This window comes from Lissotriton vulgaris, chromosome 3_2 (assembly GCF_964263255.1).
Source record: "Lissotriton vulgaris chromosome 3_2, aLisVul1.2, whole genome shotgun sequence".
In the NCBI taxonomy this organism is placed as follows: domain Eukaryota; kingdom Metazoa; phylum Chordata; class Amphibia; order Caudata; family Salamandridae; genus Lissotriton; species Lissotriton vulgaris.
This window is the reverse complement of record NC_141690.1, coordinates 11,275,411-11,299,368: the sequence shown is the minus strand read 5'-3', so window position 1 is coordinate 11,299,368 and position 23,958 is coordinate 11,275,411. Positions and strand designations below refer to the sequence as shown.

The window sequence follows — 23,958 nt, the reverse complement described above, 5'->3', positions numbered from 1 at the left end:
ACAACCTCAGTTTATCACAGTGCTGCAACAGGAGTTCTAGCAGACTATTAACAACCTCTGTTTATCACAGTGCTGCAACTGGAGTTCTAGCAGACTATTAACAACCTCATGTTATCACTGTGCTGCCACAAGGGCTCCAAAAGAAAACTTTCAACCTCAGTTTATCACTGTGCTGCCAGAATGGTTAGTGAAGTCTAGTAACCTCGATTTATCACTGTGCTGCCACAGGAGTTCTAGCAGACTATTAACCTTGTGTTCTCACTGTGCTGCCAGAATTTTTCTAGAAGACCATTAACAACCTCGGTTTATCACAATGCTGCAACAGGAGTCTAGCAGACTATTACTAACCTCACGTTATCATTGTGCTGCCACAAGGGTTCTAGAAGACTACTGTCAATGTCAGTTTACCACTGTGCTGCCAGAATGGATGAGAAGACTATTAATCTCAGTTTATCACTGTGCTGCCACAAGGGTTCTTACAGACGGTTAACAAGGTACAGGGAAATAGTGGCATTTTGAATCTTGGGATCTCAATGAAAATGTTCATGGGGAAAGATCTAAGATTACTCAGTGCCCCTCCCCAACAATCACATAAAACCGAACTCACACAATAAGTGTAACAGTCCCCTTGAGACTGTAGAGTGAACTCTCCACAGTCATAATGCACCATCACTACAGAGTAAAACCTGCACCAGTTACAAGGGGGCAAATCCTTGAGGGAAAACCTGTTTCTACACTAATGCACTGTAAAGAAGTAGACAATTCATGAAGTAATTGATACTAAGCGGACAAGAGCATGGCACAGCTCGTTAGGAGAGGTTGCGTTGAATGTCACCCAAAAGCATAGGAATGTTGTGCACACAAGCATACTAAAATTACGGAAATGTCACACATAAGTGAACTGGGCACTTGGAAACCTTGCAGACATCGTGCACGCCGACAGAAGGCAATAATGTCCAGCAGGCACGGTCCATGGGCAGCACTGCTTACTTATTTTTAATTTAACAAATTCAATTGTTGTACACCTTATGCATCACAGAGCATGACGTTGGCTCATAATTGACATTCCTAATATTATCAGCTTAGTGTCATGCATGAACACTTCAATTTGTATGCCATCAAATCTCACAACCTTCACAGAAAATCTTTGGCACACAATAACAAAAGCCACTAGTGAAGAGTCTGCTGAGTCATGAATGTAAAATTTTATCAGGATATTTCCGGCGCTTTGTCTATCGTTTGTACCCTGTGTTTACTGCATGTACTGCTCAATTGGAAAAGTCAAGCACTAGTGCCCATGCAATCTTAAGTGTCAGTATGTTAGTAGAGGGTGTTTCTATTGTACCCAGAGTGCATCTTATAGTTTAGATCATGGTCTTTTAGTTAGCCCTTTAATGACATTAACCCATAATGAATTCCTTGAGAGCCTATGACATAGTGTCACAATTCTCAGTGCACTCACATTCACATTCTTCTAGTGAAATACCAAACTTTCCAGGAAAGCTCAGTGTTTGACATCCTCTATTCAGAGTTTGATACACTGGGCCACGCGGATGTCCAGGTCATTTCTATTGGTCTCCTAACAAGGACCAGAGTCAGTTCTATCAATCTACTGAGATGTCTTTTTTTTTGCTAGGCCTTTGCATCAGTATCAGCAAACAACTCTGGTGAGCTGCTGATCGGCCCTTCTTGCTCCCCTCCAACAAAGTAAACTTTTCCCAGAATGTCTTTATGACACTACAGTACACTAAGTCATATGTATGAAATCAGCATTTGGCTCGAGGCACCCGAGGAAATGTGGGCTTTCATAGGTTAAATCTTGTGCAATCATTTGGGAGTGAGGTATGTCCTATGAAGGAAATGTATTTGCAGGAGTTTAAATCTTGCATTGAAGAAACTTTCAGAGAGTTTGCCAATATTGATCACCATTTATCCATTCCCAATGCCAACCCCAAGTCAGGTGGCAATTTACCTCTTTGTTTCTCGCTTTAGATAATATTGTGTTGGCTTTTCCACCAAAACGCAATGTAAATATGGTCTGCAACATCAGGCTTGTGGGCGGCTCGGTCATATTGTTGAATCTTTAAATGGAGTGTTCAGTCGCCACCAGTCTCTTATATTTCAGAAATTGGCCGGGTAAATCTCACATATTAGGGTGAGATCTGAACAAACTGGTAGCTTCCCGGCTGTGAAAAGAGCGTTCAACATTTCAATGTAGGCTTATGTCCTTGCTCCCAGCATTTCCCTTTGGGTGCCAGGTAAATGCTGTATCTTGAGTGTGAGAGAGTATGCTACTTCTGTGCTGACCCCCTTACTACACATCAGCGTTGTTTAATTTTGTTTTAAACATCTACTTGACCATGGCACTGGATGCTACCTAAAGCTATTTGTCCAGTAAAAAAATATCCACATGACCCTTTCGTGCCATACAGTAAGGCGACAAATTAAGGCAGCTTTCTCCATATAGTCACTAGCCTTTCCGATTAAGCTAAGAATCATACTATAACAGTTTTGGATTCTAGCTAGACTCTGATTTTGTCACCTTTACACAAATGTACATGCTAGGGCTGCAAGTAGGGAGAAACAGTAGTTCAAGGATTGGAATGCCATTGTGAGTCTGTACATATCTACAAACTTGCATGTTTAAGGGTTCTCACCATCTCTTCTCTAATCTTTTCTCACACTGGGATTGGAAACTTACTTACGACAAGGGCATAAGTGAAACCTTTTCCAGGGTGGGAAAATAGTGGCTGTAGGCAAAGTGAACTTGCAAACTCTCAGGAGATTTTCACATGAGCAAATATACAAATGCATATTTACTCATGATAAAATTGCAGTTCGCAAACATTTTCTAGGAGTAAAGTTTCTAGGCCTCTTTCTGTAAATCCTTGTAAATTCATTAAAGTCTTAAATCTGCACTAATGAAAGGACATATATCATGGCTGCAATTGTGAGACCTTCTTTAAGATATGGGACTGGTAGACCTTACAACAAATACGTTTTTTTAAAGTCATGCCAAAATAAAAACACACTTCGGCAAACAAAAAAACTGACAATCAACACCAGTCTGTTGGTTTTGCCATTGCTTGTTTGTTTTCATGTTTCCCACACTTTTGCCATTAAACCAATTTTCCATTATTAAAATATTCTAAAAATATATGCATGCATCAAACATGCTTTACTAGATGATTCTCAAATATTCTATCATTCTCATTAGCCCTGTGTCTAGTATGGCAGGCCTTCTTAGTGAAAAAAGGATGACATGAATTGGTTCTATGAACGGGGTGTGAAACATCCATATAGCCACCTTTGGCAGCTGCGTGTCCGGGTAGTACAATTCACAGTCGGAGCCCCAAGCCTCCCTCTGTAATCAGCAGGTGCAATATGCTAAGTGGTACTCTGTGTCTAACCGATCCATAAATAGGCTGACCAATTAATAACTCTAGGTCCTCCAAAATTACTCCACAGATCCACACTGGAATGTCAGTGACGTGGTAAATATTCTAGGCGGCGGCGGCAGCAGCCCCACCACCACCACCTTAGCCAGAGCCGCTTTCACCATTACTGAGAGCGGGATTGGATTCCTAACAGAGCTTGAGGTTCATAATGGCCCTGGTGATATTGCCATCCAGCAGTTCATGTTCCATATGATATATGGTATTTTCAAAATAGAATTAGTGTAAAAAGTATATTGAATCTGCAGGCATTTTTCGGGCTGAGTAAATATTCGTTAGCATTCATTAATTCATCCATGCAGAATTTCATCCATACATTATGCATCTGCTCAATGGCAATAACTTCACAATCAAATATGCAACTATGAATACACCAAGAGGAAAATGTGCATCTGGATATTGTCTGAACCAGCAGTGTGATATACTCAGTCTTTCAATGGTAAAGGTTTGATAGAAAAGTAACTGACCTTGTCCTTTTTCTTCTTTATGGATGGACCGTCCGCACTTTTTGTTTTCTCTTTCTTTTCAAGTTCACTTGCAGGCTTCTTTCCACTTGAAACAACTCCAAAAAACTTTCTTATATCCTATATGGCAGAAATCCAAGAACAGATTACAGAATAGCAATGGCCTGACATACCGCATTTAAAATTTGTTAACAGCAGATAATTACAACTGATTCATTTGCTCAGTCATTAGCAGCAATTTCATACTTCTAATAACTTTTTAATATTGCAATCTAACTGAAGCATTGCTTTACTTTAGTTTCCGATTTATGTATGTAGATACACTTACACTGTTCTGCAATTCTAATGCATTTAATTATTGCACAATATTACTTTTTATTCCTTAGTTAATATCCAAATGAGTTGTAGCAAAGGCTTGAGTTTTTAGCACACGCGACCTCAAATCATGGCATGATCGCTAACTGATGAGGAGGTAAATAGAATGAAATACTTTGCAGGGTAATGTTGAAGGGTTTTTAAAAACAATTCAGACAAACGTAGAATATTTCCCATTTGGAGGACTTAACCTTCCTCTCCAATACGCTTATGAAGGGGGGAATAGTGAGATTTAGTGATGATCTTGGATACCTGCCTTATTACATGTGTAACCAGCATGCAGAACTCTGCATATTCTAACATCCAGATTAAGCACAATATCAGTGGAGGACTAATAAGCAGCATAATGACAAGATTTTAAGTTTGAGGACAGAACCAAAAAGAGAACGGCACCCAAGTTCAAAATTTTGAAGACATTCTCAATTGCATATCCAGATCATCTTCACTCTCATGGGCTATGTCAATAGTTGCACAGAGAAGAAAAATAAAATCCAAGAAGAATGTGAATCATCTAGCCTCTTTTGTCAACTATCACTCACTGCACACTCATCTTCCTTTTCCTCTGCAGTTCTGAAAAGGAGGGAAGATCCGCATCCACAGTCTACGACTTACTTTTCACAAAAATGCATCCCTTTATATGTCCAACAAATTGATATGTGCCCTACTAAACACAGGCATAGTTCCCCCATTCAATACATTTAACATGTTCTGCTAAAACTTAACACTGCGCTTAATTTGAGCCACTGGTTTCCAGTGCTCGACACTGGCACTTAATTCGCAGCAAAAGCACGAATGACAGACCATCACATAGTGACAGTATCTGTCTAATTTTGAGATGAGCACACCACACCAACAGTGGTTAATAATTCAATATACTATAAAACGGAATAATACCTGCCACCCATGCCATTCTTAAAACGTTGGGTGGGCTGGAATAATATAAATTGTCACACTTGTAGGAGTGCAATGGTAAGTAGTTATGTTGGTGCTGTCACTGGTAGCACTGGAGGGGCAGTGGATGGTGTAATCTGCAGTGGCCTCTCGAGAGGGGCCCTGGCACTTGGTATTTTACAAATTTAGCACTGGCTGGACATTCCTCAATGCTTCGTACCTTTCCATAATCCCAGATTGCCCCCATCATTCAGATACTATAGACTGACATGCACACATCTTTGCAAAAGGTGCAAGACCTGCTGCCTCGCTCTGTTCAATTACAGCACAAACTCTCGCCACCATTGACAAATCTATTTAGAATAACTTTTCACCTGCCCCAAGATGCAAAAAAGTCATCTTTGGTAGACATTGAGGTCCCACATTGAGTTCCCAATTATCACTGTAGGGGGACGATTTATGCTTACCTACTGCCCTCCTCATTTTACAAAATACAGTGGGAAAAAACACTGACTGACTGAAGGTATTTATAGAGCGCACTACTGCCGAGGCGTCTTGGCGCTGGGGGGAAGTGACAGACAGCCAACTGACATGTTTAAGGTTGGGAAAAGAGTCATGTTTCAATTTCCTTCCTAAAGGTCAATCTGTTTGGTAATGCCCTCAAGTGTAGGGGCAATGAGTTCCAAAGTTTGGATGCTAGGAAGGAAAAACGTTTTCCTCCACACCTTGCTCTTTTTATCTTAGGGAGTCGTACAAGGCCAAGTGAGGCTGACCTTAAGGACCGTGATGGCAGGTAACAGGAGAACAGTGATTGAACATCCACAACCCCACCACCAAACAAGGCTTTATGCACCACACAGAGCGTCTTGAAGTAGACACGTCGGCGGACTGGGAGCTAGTGAAGTTGTTTTATAGCATTAGATGTGGGATGATGCTAAGGTTGTCCAAGCAAGACTCTAGCTGCCACATTCTGAACTGATTGAAGTTTGGCAAATTGGGCAGCACTTGCTCCCAGATAAAGAGCATTACAATAATCGCTTCTTGAGAGAATCGTAGCCCTTACCACCGTCTTCCTCAGATCAAAAGGGATGAATGGAAGAATCTTGCTAAAGCCTTTTAACATAAAAAAGCACGCGATGAGACTGGATTAATATGAGAGGCCCAGGTAAGGTCTTTGTCGAACATGAAACCGAGGTTTCTGGCTTTGTTAACCAGCACAGGACAGGTGCCGGCTACAGTTGGCCACCAAATATGATTCCAGATCGAACCATTCTGACCAAACTCTAAGACCTCAGTTTTGTCAGTGTTCAACTTTAAAAAGTTGGAGTTCATCCAGGTCATCAAGGCAGAGGTGCACTAACAGAATTCACCTGCCATGGTATCCACTGATTGGGTTACCGACACTATTAGCTGAGTGTCATCAGCATATGACACCAGCATAAAGCCGTAACTTTTTATTAATCTAGCCAGGGGGGCTACATAGATGTTGAAAAGTGTAGGCGATAAGGCTGAACCCAGAGGGACACCAGGGAGTGTGAATTCCTCAGATCGAAATCCAATTCAGGAGATCACTTATTCCCTAGACGATAAAAAGGAGTAGAGGAGAGCAAGAGCAGTACCACTTATACCTACATCACATGGTCTTTGAATAAGCACTGCATGGTTCACGGTATCAAAGGCTGCTGTTAGATCAAGCAGGACCAATATGGCCCTTCCTCCCTCATCCATCGCCTTGCGTATTTCCTCCGCTGCCATAATTAAGGCTGTCTCCGTAGAGGGTTTTGAACGGAAGCTGTGTTGGGATATGTGCCCTACTAAACACAGGCATTGTTCCCCCATTCAATTCATTTAACATGTTCTGCTAAAACTGAACACTGCGCTTAATTTGAGCAAGTGGTTTCCAGCGCTTGACACTGGCACTTAATTCGCAGCAAAAGCACTAATGACAGACCATCACATAGTGGCAGTATCTAATTTTGAGATGAGCACACCACACAGAGTTTCATAATTCAATATACAATAAAACTGAATAATACCTAGCACCCATGCCATTCTTAAAACGTTGGGTGGGCTGGAATAATATAAATTGTCACACTTGTAGGAGTGCAATGGTAAGTAGTTATGTTGGTGCTGTCACTGGTAGCACTGGAGGGGCAGTGGATGGTGTAATCTGCAGTGGCCTCTCGAGAGGGGCCCTGGCACTTGGTATTTTACTAATTTAGCACTGGCTGGACATTCCTCAATGCTTCGTACCTTTCCATAATCCCAGATTGCCCCCATCATTCAGATAATATTGACTGACATGCACACATCTTTGCGAAAGGTGCAAGACCTGCTGCCTCGCTCTGCTCAATGACAGCACAAACTCTCGCCACCATTGACAAATCAACTTAGAATACCTTTTCACCTGCCCCAAGAGATGCAAAAAAAGTCATCTTTGGTAGGCATTGAGGTTCCACATTGAGTTCCCAATTATCACTGTAAGGGGACGATTTATGCTTACCTACCGCCCTCCACATTTTACAAAATACAGTGGGAAAAAATACTCTTGGTCAAACAGATCTTGTGCATTCATTAATAAAGCTTGTTATGGAAGCTTCTCTATCATGTGCCTTTTAATTAAACAAATTATACCTCTAAACGTGCATCTGTGATGCACTAAAAATGAATATATATACCGCAACTCTCTTTTTTTTCCAATGGCGTTAGGTTTTCCTCAAGAAGGCCTGGTTACATCTAAAGGAAGAGTAGTGCACATCTGCCAATGATCTTCGTAGAGATCTTTCTGTAGGAGATAAAAGACCATCATCCACAGATTGTGGCGTGATTCATCATCAGGCTTCCCACATCTGGACCAGTGTATGTGTCTGGATATGGGCTCAATCACCTAGTGTGGGATCGAGTTTTTAGCTGCAATAGTAGAGACAAGAGATGAAAAACTAAAACAGTCTAGGCTATCCACTAACATACTTTATTTTAGGAAGCCCTGGTTGGATTAAAATGCAAGGGAGTTGTCAACAGACTAGGGTTATAAACAGCTAGTTCTTTAAAAAGTGTTAACATGTTTCAGCTGTTTGAGTTACCCATAAGGGTCAGCAGTTTTCGGCAGGAGGTAAAGCCTCTGGCTCTATGTATAACTTTGCATTTACAGACAGTTACGACATGTTACATACAACGGACACTACTGTATGTAACATATAAAGAAAGACAGAAAGAAAATTAACAGATCATTTGAGAATTACTGCATCGGATATGCCTTCTTTCCATCTGAATATGCTCTATGGAATACCTTATCGCGTAGTTGTGAATTTGAGGTATGAACATGTATACTAGTGATGGTGAGAGAAGGTTTGTAATTAACACTAGTACGTTTTCTTCAGCTAGGGGGATTGGGCAGTGAAATACTAGCTGATTATTTACTCCCAGGATTAATGAATACTGGAGACAGCTTGGGCAAATAGCCCATGCCCCTAATCTTAAACAGGGACTCTCTGCTATTAAATTTACGTGAGGAGCATCCAGGTATTACGTTGTTTCATATATATTCATTTCATCAATATGCCTGTTCTGAAATGTTTTGAATTTATACATCCTGCGCTCTTCCCTTTTTAACAGAATAGAATTGGGGTTTGTTTTCTTTGATGAAATTGCAAAATTACAATCCAATGGCTGTTCTTCCCCATCTGGTGGTCGTGCTTCAGTGTTCGCTGATATAGATTCTGATGGCGCTGCATTGTTTGCTGATACAGGTTTTAACTTTACTGATCATCATCTCCACAAATTAAAGACCACACAGACAGATTATGAGGTAGATCACTCCCTCTGAGTTACAATTGGTATATTGAGGAATGACTCAAAGGGTTCTAAGGCTTAAATTTATGTTCTTTGTGAAGGAAGTTAATCTGCAAACATTACAGTTTCCACAGAAAAAATGCCCTTTAGTAGAAGGCATGGCCCACAGTGTCGGACTGTCTAAAGGTCTCGTAATGCTTTGTCATTTGTGCACCAAGAAACGCCCACATTCAGACTTAAAAAAAAGAAAACAGACTTGGAAAATTTCGTGTTTTTTTTTAAACATAGTATCCTGCAGTGTTTGTTGTATGTATTGACACAAATGAGACGTTCTTCCGCTGTTCTTTGTTTTCTAATAGGGATTGCCTGCAGTTGGTCCTGGCTCTTTTGGTCACCTTTGTCACAATATACTTAAAGTATCCCCTCATTTTAAGTTTCTCTGATAATTTCAGGGCTTCAAAGTCTTTGATGGAGGTGCGGTTGCAGCAAATGTGCAAAGACTGGCCTACCAGGAATGTGTGAGGATGGAAGATGTTTAAGTTCAGAAGAATGTTCTTGTCAGAGGGTTTCTGATAGATATGAGTTATTAAAATGCCATCTTGTGGAGACAATCATGAGATCCAAGTGATTTTTTTGACATCAAAGGATTAATTTTTGAAATCTGTTATGGGTGTTGATCCACTAGACAAATTATTGAGCTCCATTGGCTTCCCCCTTCCAGATAACCAGGACGTTGTAAATATAGCGACGCCACAATCGGATATTGTTTTGAAATAGGTTGAAGTTAGAGTAGATGCATTCTGTCTCATCTTTACGGACATATAGGAATGACAAGCTTGGTGTAAATGTATTGACCATTGATGTACCATGGCGCTCAAGCCTTTCAAATCAGAGGGTAAACCCCTGCTGTGTGGTGTCCCGCAGGGCTCTGCCCTGAGCCCTCTGTTTTTTAACGTTTTTCTCGCACCCTTGGCCGCAGTGGTGGAGTCTTGTGGAGTCAGAGTGGTCTCTTACGCTGATGATACTCAGCTGATATTCTCTTTTAGAGACCACTCAGACTCCACCTTTGCCAACTTCCGCCAATGTCTGGACAACATCTGTGCCTGGATGAGCAACAATCACCTTAGACTTAATGCTGACAAGACAGAAGTCCTGTTTTTTAACCAGAAAACTCCAATATCCCCCAGCCTGTGGTGACCCACAGTACTTAACCCTGCGCCCACCCCTGTCCAATCTGCACGTAACCTGGGCTTTCAATTCGATGACTCACTCTCTTGCAAAGCGCAAATCAACAAGGTCACCTCTGCCTGCTTCGCGAAGCTGCGCATGATTAAAAAGATCTTTCCTTACCTCCCCTTGGACGCCCGCAGAACGATCACTCAGGCCCTCATCACATCTCACCTAGACTACGCCAACAGCTTATATGCCGGTGCTCCTCAATATCTGATCGATTGTCTTCAGATCGTTCAGAATGCGGCAGCCAGACTTTTCGGAAATATCCCTTACCGGCAGTCGGTTGCCGCCTATTGCAAAGTGCTCCACTGGCTCCCCATTGCAAGCCGCATTCAATTTAAGATCCTCACCCTCGCCTTTCGAGCTATCAACGGCCTTGGGCCTGAATACCTGAAAAAGCGAGTGGCAATATCTCAATCTGTCAGATCACTGAGATCTAACAACTTACGCCTCTTGATTGCACCTCGCTTTCGACGTTCCAGAATGGGCGGCAGAGGGTTCAGCGTAATTACTGCTAAACTATGGAACTGCCTCCCACTCGACCTCAGGTTCTGCCCGTCTGAATCCATCTTCTGCAGTAAATTAAAAACCTGGCTGTTCTCCAGATTATGACTCCAGTCTTGTAATCAGCTTGATCCACTCCACTTCCCTGAGTTTCTGTTTTAGCGCCGGGACTCCCCTCCGGGGGTAGCTGCGCACTGTATAAGCTACTTAAATAAATAAATAAAATAAATACTTACAGCTCTTCACTAAAATCAAAGCAGTTTTCAGTGAAGACAATCCTTGCTAAGGTGATGATAAATTCTATTGGGGCCAAGTAGTCCCAAACATTGTTAAAAATAAGTTTTTCAATGACCCTGAATGCTTCCTATTGGGGGGACACTCGTATATAAGAACTCTATGTCGAGGCCCATAAGGGTTTCATGAACTGTATTGAATGACATCTGGTCAACAAATTGAGTATAACTTTGGTGTTAAAATACAATGCTACTTTTGGACCAATGGAGACAGGTGGTGGTCACAAAATTGGGACATGGGCTCCAAAACTGAGCCTATTCCTGAGACATTTGAAGACTTCAGTAGTGGTTTAACAGCCATGGGAATTTTCGGGTTGGTGCAGAAAAATTGATTTTTATGGTCATTGTTAATGAGAAATTCTGCATTGTTTTTTCAGATCCAGCAATCAGAAAGGGCATTAGTAACTATCCCTTTCATAGTTTGGGAGTCAAAAAGTAGGGTCACTGGATGAATTTATAATTTTGAACGTCTTACAAGAGTCACTGGCACTCATACTTATAGGCAGTTTTAATATGCTGGAGAACAATAGCACCTCCTTTATCTACTGGCTTAATAAATAAGTCCATGTTTTCAATAAGTTGCTTTAGTGCTCATTTCCCATCTTTGCCAAGGTTCTGGTGTGTGTCAGAATTTCTTAGCTGGGTTGCTTCAACATTCACTGTCTGTTTAAATGCCACTACCTCCGGTGTTATTTGGAAGTCAGGAGGTCGGAATGTTGATTTTTTAGGAAGGCCTGTGTCTTGTGTACCTGTGTGGGTGTTCTTGCGATCCTACGGAAATAAGAATGCTTGTGAGCCTTACAGTAGTCAGATCGCCACATCTTTAGGATATGACTTGCCCTCACTGTGACATTAGTTACATGCGCAATAAGACATGCATTAAAAAGAAAAAAGAAAGTCACTTTTTTCTCACCATTAGCATGCAGTGTTTTGACAACACAGTTTGCAGTGCACAATGCAATTTGTTTCTGGGCACAGAGTTTGTATATGTAAACAATGTAAAATAACAATATAATCATATATGGTCATTTCTCTTTCTTCTCTGGTTCCCTCACTTAATTATTATTTATTCTCCATTTCTCATTCTTCTATAAATGTATTGTTATACCTAATTGTCATTGCAATAGTACATTCCATTCCCCCCTGTTCCCTTTTCCCTCTTGGTTTCCCCCACCTGCAGCTCACCTTGGAATGTTGGATTACTATCCAGTGAGGAGAGTGGAAGGCCAATAAAGTATACTCACTTACCTTGGTTCCTGTCATTTGTATACTTTCAACATGTATATATAGTGGTTGTGATTATTTTCTTTAGGGAAAAAAACAGCCTTGAAAAAAGCCCAGGCCTGTGCTACTGCCAGGATGAAACATGTGTTGGCTTGCCCATGTCTACTTGTTTTCAAAATAAAATAATGCGATGGGCACTTAAAACTTGGAAATCTGATCACTATACCAATTATAAGCAACAGACAATTGATATAAATACTATATATGGCTTACCCTATCCTATTCAAACAGATAGGAAAGGGTTACATTTGGCCCAATTTGAAGCACCTTAGTAGGACAGACACCAATGGCAAACTACTTCAACTAACATGGTTGGGGCCACTAGCCTCGTCTGCCCTGTAGTCCTCCAAACGGGGTCTTTGGGGTGGAAAAACGTAAGAAAGTTATGACATTGTGTAAAAGCAAAGATCAAGTACAGTCTATGGTGTGGCTGCTTGCTGGGTTTGTGTGACATCTCGACTAGAATCTTAGCTTGTGGTTAGAACTGAGAGAAGCTGAGATTCCAACGGTTGTCAGTTGGTCTGGGCTTCCTCTCCTATTTGGAGCTCGACATTAAGGTCACAAATAAACTTACCTTCAAGAAACCATCCTAGTTCCTGTTATTCTGTAAAGGATAGATACTTTAGTTTGCAAAGAGACAGGAGATAGCGGTCAATTTTTTCAACATCAGCCCGGTCTTTACCTGCTCCTATTATCACATTTTATTATGCTTATTGCTGAAACATAACCATTTTATAATGTAATGTACACTGAAGTATAACATTGTCCTATGGAGTGACAGTAGTTTACTATAATCAAATAAACAGATCTTCTTAACTAACTCTCTTACTTATTCTACTGACATTTATCTAAGAACATCAATGAATGCTTAAAGCACGTTTGCTGACAACCCAAAAGATTACGCCTAGTCGCCTGGTGAAAAGTTTTTAAAAGACAATAGATTTACCATCAAAAAGCATGTATTCCTTTGTTACTGATTAAGGCACTCTCAAGCTCGGTAGTTGCCTGACGAAAAATCCACTTGGTCACTGTAAACTAGGCCTCGAAAGACACTTGCAGCTTGGTTGCTTCTCCCCACCATCTCCCTTCTCATCAATGTAAGCTACGCCTTCAATTTATTCATAGGATTGATATACCTCTTTCAAGATCTGCTTCCTCATCAATGTGATCAATTATATTGGTAGCACCAATGTGCAACTTCCATCTGCTTTCTCTGTTCACTTAACAGTGCACAACTAGGTTTAAATGCCCACTGCATAATGTGGCTTGTGGTTCACTGTCACAATACGCAGATTAATTTAGAACCACATTATTCTTTTTAGGATTCAGTCAACCCCTTTGTGTAAGGGAGTATTCTTTTACCCAAGCCAATGCTGTGGGACAAAACTGATAAGATGAACAAGTTGACCAACAAGTAGCTAAGCGCGCAGTACAGTCACCCAGAACCCACAACGCGGCGTGCATGCTTTTTATTCAGGTAACATAATACTAAAACTACAAAAAGGACTTGCAGTGAAAAGTAGCCTAAAATACCATTACCAGACTTCTGAGCCAGAAAGGGCATGTATGCAACGCATGCCAACCATCTCATGAAAGAACCTTCAATCATGTGTAGCTCGAGAACTGCAAATGTTGGAGGGCAAAGTGTGGAATGTCGTAGTGGGAAGGGGGAAGCTCTTCTAGTAGAGACGCCATCGAAATGTCCTGCATTAAGTTAAACATTTGCAAATTCACCTGTACATGAACTGTGAGACTTTTTTGCGATTTCCAACAGTAGTTTGGCCGTTCATTTGGCCCAATCACAGTTTTTCCCAGTATATGAAGTTTTGTTTATTTTCATTCTTCGTTGTTGCTTCTACTTCAGAAGTTTATTTTTCTAATGTGTTATGTTCCACGGTTAGACTCTACAGATTAAGCAGAATCTTAAATGTAATTCCTTTATCCCTAAGAACTAGTCATACCCCCCTTCTTGTACTCGGTGGCGAAGTGGGTGGGGGATAGCTATTTCAGATACACACACTTATCCGCCATTTCGTTGTGTGTAATCTGACTGGTAAACCGTCAAGTACTACCATTGCTGGGACACAACTGAAGGCTCTCAGGGCGAAGCAATCTAGATTCATTGCAGTCCCTCCAGAAAAGGATGAAGCCAGACTCACCACAAACTTTCTCTCACACACACCCTTTCACATCCTTTCTGCTAAGAAACCGAAATTTGAGGTATCCTAATGCTGACTCACCTTGTAACCACTTCTGAAGATGCCAGGATAGTAGGACTTTTAGCCCTAACACTACAATACCGGCTACTAATAAAAAAAATGTATGTGCTTTCAAGCTTCCCTGTAAGCCAACATCCTTCCAAGGACTGTTTCTGATAGTCTTTCTGTTAACACTTTGGAGGCAAACGATTTACACAGGGGGTGGGTGGAGGGTTGGCATATCCCTTCATGCGGAAGGAGTGCGAAACTAAGTCTCACCTGAATATGTAGACCTAGAAATGCCTAGAAACGGAGAGAAGACAGCACGACCTTGGGTCAAATCAGCACCCGACAATTAAGAGGGATACATGCTAATTCTACCAACAGTAACATGAACGATTAGGGTCCCAATTGGCAGAAAGCCCCAGTCCCATTTAATTGAGATTAGATAGCACCTAGATTGTGGGGTAAATCGGAGCATCGGCACTTTATCCTACTTTCTCTCTGATAAAATCGATTGCTACCAGAAAGCCAATCAACTGAGGCAATCCTATGTGTGGGTTTGCACTACGTGGGGAGCCGCCAGGAAAAACCATTGTGTGAGTCTGCTTTCACGCATTGTGAGGGCTCACGCATAAAGTTCTAACAGAAGGGAAAACTAAATCACCTATGGAAATCCTACCAAAGCTACAGTGCGTTGCTTCCTATCGACACCTGTAATGGCTTGCAGATCACACGCTCGACCTTGAGTCCAGCATAACTTGAGAGATGCAGATCTTTGTAAAGTGTGCCTGGGTTTGAAAGACGTTTGAAATTACTCAATCCTCATCGCGATGGGGGCCTACTTAATTCTCGTAACATTCAATACATTCTAGCGTGCCACGAGCCCTTGATTGAGTAAAACAGGCTACACATAAGAAAGAAACACAAATTTGGAAGCACAGCAAACTCTTAAAACAAATATGAGAGGGTGGTTATATCACATGCACAATCACTTCACCCACAATGGATTGTACCAAGTAGCCCGAGGCCACGTGTGCATGCAACAGACTCAAAGCTAACTGTGACCACTTATTCCCGTAATTGTAAATACTTGTATCCTGCTCCTTGCCCAGAAAATCTTCTTCCATCGCTCTAAGATATCGACTATTCGAGATGCAAGTAGGTTAACGAGTTCTGTTGCTTTCTTTGCATTTGCAACATACGGTGCTGTTTTTCCATTATAAAATACATGTACTTAACTTGGGGATTTATTTAGCACTTCTTGTACATGATGAGGTCGTTTGCACTGAAACCAAAAACAGAGTGGTGTGAACAACTGCCGGGTGACAACTACTGATTTTGGCACTGCATCACCCACATCTTTAGCAAAGGTGACAACATTGAAGAGCCCTGTACAAGATGGGATATTCGGAACAAAGGTTCAAACTCATATTCACATTTTAAGAAAAAGATCCGTGCAATATGTCAGAGTTCAGTTGCCAGCCGAGACGGGCTGACACTAACCATACGATTGCGCTCAGTGCATGTCACTAACTTCAAAGATCGAGTTTTCAGTGTCTGCATAAAATCACACTTTAGCCATAATCATCTGATCAAGTAATTTGCACGTCTGATGCAAAACCGTCAGATCCACCAGCAGTGTGCGCTCTGCACACAACTACATTCCTTACAACCTCCGTCCACAACCGCGTGAACTACAAGAATCAAAACTAGGGGTAATTAACGGGTGTTACAAAAATGCACGAGCCTCTTGCAACCTTCTGGGCTCAGCTGCCGTTGCCGTGAACCTCATTCACGATCTCAAAACGGGGCTTCTCCAGGAGTTAAATCCGTAGCCTCTTACCATGCTCAGAATTTCCTTTTCCAGGCACTCTAGTTTATGTACGAGGGTATTTTCGCTCTCTCCAGCTTGGCGCCAACGAGCGTCGGGGCGCGCGCGAATGACGTTTAGACTCCCGAGCAGCAATTGGAGAGTTAGAAGAGGAAATGTTTGTTTACACGTTAACGAAACACTAGACTGCGCAGTGTAGCTAAGTCACGGGCGCTACCATTATAGGGTCAGGCAAAACGGAATTGACTTATACTTTTTCCTCCGTGGAAGCCATGTTAGGGTCATGCAACGGTCACGCTTTAAAAGACAGGGCTACTTTTAGTGGCTACTGTATGTCCCTAGCCGGTGTTCCGAGTCTTTATTATTGGGATGTTTTTCCTGGCTAGTTCATGGATGAGATGTTTAGCAACTGTATTATAGCAAACCGCAAGCAATGACGAGAGTGTAAATATGCGTTTTATGTCTACGGTCAACCAGGGCAGTCTGTTCCATGTAACAGAGCAATCACTAAAGAGCAATTTCCACTGACTTTCTCTGAACGCCGGTGCTGAGGACATTAATAGTGCAATATAAAGGTTAATACGTCCCGAAGGTACACAGCAGACGTTTCAGAAGAGCCATCATTATATATTTCGTCTTCTTCTACTAAAGAAAGCAACATGAGACTTAAAACAAAGTCAAATAAAAAACGTAATCAATAAGATGACTGGGCTGAAGTTAGCCTCTTATTAGGAGCCTGAAGTTAGCCACTTATTCAGCCAGCAACAGCTTACATAATTCAGTTAACACAATTTTATTGGACTTCGCATTGCCAAACTATGAATGTCTTGTTTTTCAACTACAATACATACCACTATTACCATACATGCCAACAGTTTAGAAGAGGAAAGTGGGAAGGATAGAGAGAATATATTTATCTCGTTGACTTCTATTGTGGCTGGCATCCGGTCTATTGCTATGTATAGGACTTGCAAGTGTGCTGCTGTAGGATCGGATATCAGAAATACAGACAAACAGCATTCCATTACCTGTCAGGAGTAGGGAGAAAGTGCTACAGCAGGCAGATAGATTGTGACAAAAACATGGTGCACTGGCTGCAGGAGCAGGTTACTGGCAGTGCATAATCCAAGTCCCTGCCGTCTGAACCCCGCAGAGGAATCAGGTTTTTGTATGCCGGAGACTAGCCTTGAAATCCGTAGTCTCCCGCCTCAACCGAGAGGGTCAGGAAAGGAGTCGGGGGTACACACGGGTGGACGGCATCCACCCACTTCTTTCACAGAGTGAACACCGTCCATCCTGCCAAGATTTTGGGCCACACTGAATAATGTGCTGAACTCGCCCAGTGTAATTTCCAAACACCGGGACACTTTCAGCAGCGCCTGCATGTTGTCTGCTTTCCTTCTGCAACAAGTAACAACGTGCAGGCACGGACGGGGCTTTCTTATTTAAGACTCCTGCTGAGCCCATAACAAAGGCCGAATTTGAGGGGTCATCTGGCCTCCTTGCCTCCTTTTGTTCGAGTCTCTTGGCTGGGAGCAGTCAGGAGCCTCACACCTGATGCACATGAAGTGGAGGGGGAAAAAAGGCTAACACCTTGTTAGCACTTCACACATACTTAAGAGAGGCAGCTTTTCACTTTGTTAAGTCACTGTTTAGGAGATATGCATGTACTCTAAGAATATCAGATGTGTTGGTCTTTCCCAGTATTTACTCTGGAAGGTAACAACCTAGGCGGAGATTTTAACCAATTGCCTACCCAATGGATACAGGACAAAAATAGGGAAAGGTACAGTTTCCAATAAAAGTTGTACTATTTAAATATATACTAAATAAATTTTATTTGTTAAGCAAAACAATGTAAAAGATACATAAATTTCAATACAATAAAATTACAATTCATGAACAACAAATTAACAATATTATACCCATTATTATTGTACATTTGACTTCTAGAATTTAAAGGCAGAAAGCACTAAAGGTTTTTTGAAGAAGTGTACCTGAATTGATATGACACAATGGTTTCATAATCCGATATATCAGAAATCTTGAATAATTTCCATTAAACAAACTATGAAAACATAAATTCGTGAGCTTAAGTAGAGGCTAACGTTATCTTTTGCCTTCATCTTCGAGGTGTAAATATTGCCTTTATCAACAGGACAAAATAATCCGCTTCCTTACAGTTTCCCTTGTTTTAATTGTAATATTTTATCTGTAATAACATGATAAAGGTTAAATTTTGAATAGGAAAGGTCTTTTTACTTTGTTTATATATTGTACTAAAATATGTTTTTATTTTCAGAAAAGTGTCTCCTGTCTTGATAAAGGCGCTGGACGCCGAAACGCGTTGACATACAACTAGACACACCTTATTTCGTAAATTGTAAAAGAAAATATTATGCGATTTTTATTGTTAATTTGTTGTTCATGAATTGTAATTTTATTGTATTGAAATTTATGTATCTTTTACATTGTTTTGCTTAACAAATAAAATTTATTTAGTATATATTTAAATAGTACAACTTTTATTGGAAACTGTACCTTTCCCTATTTTTGTCCTGTATCCATTGGGTAGGCAATTGGTTAAAATCTCCGCCTAGGTTGTTACCTTCCAGTGTTTATTTCCCTGACCTAGGGGTATATGTTCTATTTATGTAAACAGGGAGCCCTTGTTTGATGCAAGTGCTTTCCCAGTATTTACACAAAGCAAATTGCATTTATATATGTTTATGTTTACAGATTTCTAGAGCGCATGGCTGCCCGTAAGCGTCCCAGCGCTGGTGATAGAGCCGGTGGGATCAGAGGGGGAATTTAATTTAAGGAAACAGCCAGGTCTTCAAGAGTTTACGAAACAAAAGAAGATTGGGCTGAGCACGGATGTCCATTGGTAGTGCGCTCCACAGTTTTGAGGCATTATATGAAAAGAGGCGGCCTCCAGATCGAGCCCTCTTGATCCTAGGTTAGAGGTTAGAGTAAAATGAAGGTGTGTGGAGCGAAGTGTTCTTTTGGTTTTATAGGGAACAATGATATCTTTTAGGATGGGGGGGGGCCTTGCCATGCAGAATTTTATGAGTAGTGCAAAGGGCCTTGAAATGCACTCTTTCAAGTATGGGCAGCCAGTGGAGTGACCTGAGGGCCGGTTTAGCTGAGCAACGGTTGTTGGTGCCCGTAAGAAGCCGGGCAGCAGTGTTTTGCACAACTTGCAGTTTAGCCGTCACTTTCTTTGGGGCACCAAGATAAAGGGCATTCCCATAATCCAGTCGGGATTATCAAAAGTTTCCTAGACTGGATAGGGAGTAGAGGTAACATTTTGCGGGAAGTGCGGAGAAGACCGTAACGCGCTCCTGCGGTTTTTCTAGCTTGGGTGTTAAGTATAAAGCCTTGATCCAGCCAAATCCCCAAGCTTTTGATATCAGATTTAGGGGTCGGGGGAAGACCCATACAAGGGGGCCACAAAGTCTCTGGGCGGAAGTGTGACTGATTGCCCATGACCAAGATCTCCGTCTTGTGTCTGTTAAGCTTGAGATGTGATCTGTCCATACAGCTGGCTATATCCCCAAAACAGGAGTAAAGATCGATGGAGGGGCGGTCCTGTTGACTTAGTGATACGACCAGCTGGGTGTCATCAGCATAGGTCAGGAGCTTGATTCCGTATGGAGTGACAATTTTTTCAAGGGGCGACATGTACACATTAAAGAGCGTAGGGCTCAGAGATGGGCCCTGAGGGACGCCACAGTGTACAGGGGTTGTCTTGGAGATGAAGTTACCTTCCGCCACCTGAAATGAGCGGCTGTGTAGAAAGGATTTCAGCCAGGACAAGGCAAGTCCGGAGATACCCAGGTCCTCAAGCCGATGGACCAGCGTAAGATGGTTCACGGTGTCGAAGGCCGCACTCAGATCCAAGAGGATCACTGCCACTGCTCCCCCTGAATCTATGATCTTTCTGGCCTCTTCAACTATCGCAATCATCGCGGTCTCCATACCCTGGCCCGGGCGAAAGCCCGTCTGTGAGGGTTTAAGAAAATCACTTGATTCAAGGCAGTCAGATAACTGACGGTTAATAAATTTTTCTGCTACCTTGCTGATACCTGGCAGAAGAGAAATGGGCCGGAAATTATTCAGTTGCAGGGGGTCCAGATTGGGTTTTTTGATTAGCGCTTTGACTACCTCCTTCTTCCAACTCGGGGGTACAATGCCCTGTGAAAGCGAGATGTTAATCAGTTTGGCCATAGGGGCAAGGATGGCGGGTGTCACAAATTTTAAAATGTTCAGTGGGGCTGGGTCTAATGGAGAACCACTTTTAATTGACTGAAAAATGGAGGAGAGAGTGTCTTTTGTGATGGGGGTGAACGTGTCCAAATTGGCCTCGGGTTGCTGTGATACTGACCAGGGAGGTTCGAGTTGGTCAGTAGTGTTGTGCAGGGGAAGATGCTTCAGAATTTTTTGAATTTTCAGGTCAAAGAACTCGGCTAGCTCATTACAGCGGCTGTCCGAAGGGTCCACGGGGCAAGGGGGGGTCCGGTGATTTTAAGAGTTTTTTAGCAATTTGGAAAGTTTCTCTTGACGAGTTGGCAGAAGATCTAATTTTTTCTTCAAAGAATGAAGCTTGCGCCGATTTAAAGGCCTTTTTATAATTTAAAATCGTGAGTTTATAGTCCTGCTTTCTACAGGAGTCGAAGTTCTTCCTCCATGCCCTTTCAGACTTTTTACAAAGATTTTTTAAAAGACGAACCTCCTTAGTAAACCAGGGCGAGGTAGTTTTGCCCCGTGGTTTAATGGTTGATTTTTTCGGGAGAGCTATAGCCAAAGAGTTTTCGATCCACATAGAAAGCATAGTATCCGCTGATGCAGGATCCGCCTCACACGTTGGGAGAGAAAGCTCCAGGATGTGCTTCCATTCTTCCGGGTCCAGTTTAGACCATGGGCGTGTGGGCCTGCTGGGGGCTGATCCAGGACGGAAAGTAGCCGGGATCCGCCAGCTAAACGGGATAAGAAAGTGGTCTGACCACGGTACCGGGATGGGTGCAAGCACTTTGAGATCAGAGATATTAGAAAAAATAGGATCCAAAAGATGCCCCAGAATATGAGTCGGTTGAAGGTTCCCCAAATAAAGCTGGTAAGTCGCTAAGTCCAGTGTCAGTTCGGTGGCTAGCTTGTCTCCGTCATTGTCAAAATGGATATTTAGGTCCCCTAAAATCATGAAATTAGGAAGGGTACTAGCCAGAGCCAGTGAGGTTTCCAAAAGTGAGCTGGAAAATTGTCCAATGGCACCTGGGGGGGCGGTAGATAAGGATTCCGGAAAGGGATTTGCACGGGGAGGCTTGAATAGCAAAGTGGACATTTTCACAATCCAGTATGGGACTGCCATGGAAGCGACAGACAAATGATCTTTATATATTATGGCAATACCCCCTCCCTTTCCCTTTGACCTTTGATCGATCAAGATGCTGAATAAGGAAGCCCGAAGGCAGAGCCTTGACCATATCTGGGTCGGAGTCTGGCGCTAGCCATGTCTCTGTTAAGAACAGAATCTCCAGCTGGTGGTCTTCTCGGAGAATAATAATTTCCTGCGCGTGTTTCGGCAGGGATCTGCAATTTAACAGAGCCATGTTAAAAACAGTGTGGGGGGATGAGCGGGGCTCATCAGTGGGTAACGTGTAAGGACAGTCGAGGCAGTGATTACCAAAGCCATCCACTGTGACAAAATGTGCACAGGGGGGCGGGGGGGCTGTCTCAGTTTTAGAAATGAGTCCCTAGAGTATTCTAGAGGGACATAAGGTTTAGAGGGCCGGGTACCAGGACCTAGGCCCGATCTGGCGCGCCATCGGTGCACCCGCTGCGCTCGTCCGCTGCGCGTATGATAAATGGGGGGCATTTTGTAGAGTGTGGGCCAAATCGCCCTCAACACTAGTCCGCCGACCGTAGCTACACCCAAGATGGCGCCTGTGCTTAGGCGCTAGAGTGCCTGATCCCGCGTCCCAAGTGGCCCAAATCGGCCGTCTGAGAACGCCTGCACCCTCGGGAGGAGCGAGTGAGAATGTGGGGGAAGGTAAAGTAATTTAAAAAGTGCACAAGAAACACAAAGTTCTGCAATTTTTAAAAGGTAACACAACGCCACAATATTCAGTATCCTAACCAGTTTAAAAAAGTTCCATCCCTGACTCCCGGCTTTCCGGCTCAAGAGTCTCATTCTGTAGCTTACTTTCCTTGAGGAGGTGTTGAAATAATTTAAGTACCACTATGTTTTCTTGTATAGCCCTACTCATTCCAATGCAGTGTGTCAGAGGGCTTTACAACAACACAAGCATATTACATTTACAATAAATGATATGTTTGTAAATGAATGTACAGGGTGTGTTACATAAACCTGTAGGATTGCAAGGTGTAGATGTCACATATCTTCCCTAGCTCACTGTGCTATTATCTGCACAATGCGCTCAAACGTACACATGATAGCCCTGCTAAACATATATGTGAGGGCTTTAGATGTGATGTCACGTCGTGGCTTGTGATGCCACTTTCTATGATGTCAATTCCTGTGATGCCATGTCTGATGTCATGCACTGTGATGTTGTTTGCCACAATGTCATGCGCCGTGATGTTATGCGCCATGATGTTGAGCGCCGTGATGTCGTGCGCCATGATGTCACTTGCCTACTGCCTAACTAGGTTAATCCCCCCACTTCTTTCTTTAGGACTTGTGCCCTGGGTAGAGTTGCTCCAAAAATCTAGGTGTTTGCCCTAATAAACCCAACACATCTGGGCAAGAAAAACGAGATTCACCCCGTGATGCGGTTCCGTATTGGACGCCTTCGTCTCCTGCCCCAAGCTATTGCCTGTGGCCAAGACTGTGTTTCACAGAAATTATATGTAGCGTGGCAGACCAAGTAAAAAGGACATCCGTGATAAGTATACAAAGGTTGCGGTAATGATAACCCACTGCCAGACGGAGTCCGTTTTCCCAGTGGTAGAACTGCAACACCTCTTGACTCCAGTCCTTTGTTATACAAATGCGTGACAGTGCCACACCACAACTTATACATTTTTTGGTCGCCTGCTTTAGTAATCGTGCGGTGTGCTTTGTCTTCTACCCTTGTCCTGAAGAGGCCTGATTCACTGGGCCGAAACACGACAACTTTACGGAAATGGAGTAGTCTGAATGATCATTACATTGTGTAAAAAAAATGGATACACACCCTGGACTTGATTGAGGGGTTAGTTTTCCCTCTAGTGTGTATCGGACTACCTCTTACGTGGATTGATTTTGGACTAGTGTTTTTTGCTGCAACTAATATGTAAAAATGATAGGGTGTGAAAGAAAAAAAGTTTTTTGTAACAGATATCATTAATGCAATGTAATATTGTATGTTTGTAGGATAAATAACATTTGATACACCTTTTTTGGAGTTGGCTTGTGAGTTTAGAATTGTGTAAACATATGTAGTTTGGGATTGCGATACCCATTAATAGGGATTAATTTGTTTGACCCAATCATAATTTGCCACAACAGAGGGCACCATATGGGTTGCCCTGACCTAAATGCATTCAGAAGCGGTTCTGTCAAATAAGTAATCAAACTTTTTCCTATAAGAAAATCATATTGGCTCACAAATATTTATGCTGAGGATTTGACAC

General features: G+C 42.3%; 1 protein-coding gene across 1 annotated transcript in view; it reads right to left on the bottom strand.

Moving 5' to 3' along the window:
* The window catches only part of RFC1 (replication factor C subunit 1), a 742,181-nt gene extending 725,731 nt beyond the window's left edge, over nucleotides 1-16,450 (bottom strand). Inside the window, exons 1-2 of the mRNA XM_086963975.1 lie at nucleotides 16,336-16,450; nucleotides 3,923-4,039 (exon numbers count right to left, since the gene is read on the bottom strand). Of these exons, the coding sequence (XP_086820101.1) occupies nucleotides 3,923-4,039; nucleotides 16,336-16,338 (120 nt within the window). The 5' untranslated portion in view covers nucleotides 16,339-16,450. The remainder of the gene's footprint in view (nucleotides 1-3,922; nucleotides 4,040-16,335) is intronic.
* Nucleotides 16,451-23,958: the final 7,508 nt, after the last annotated feature.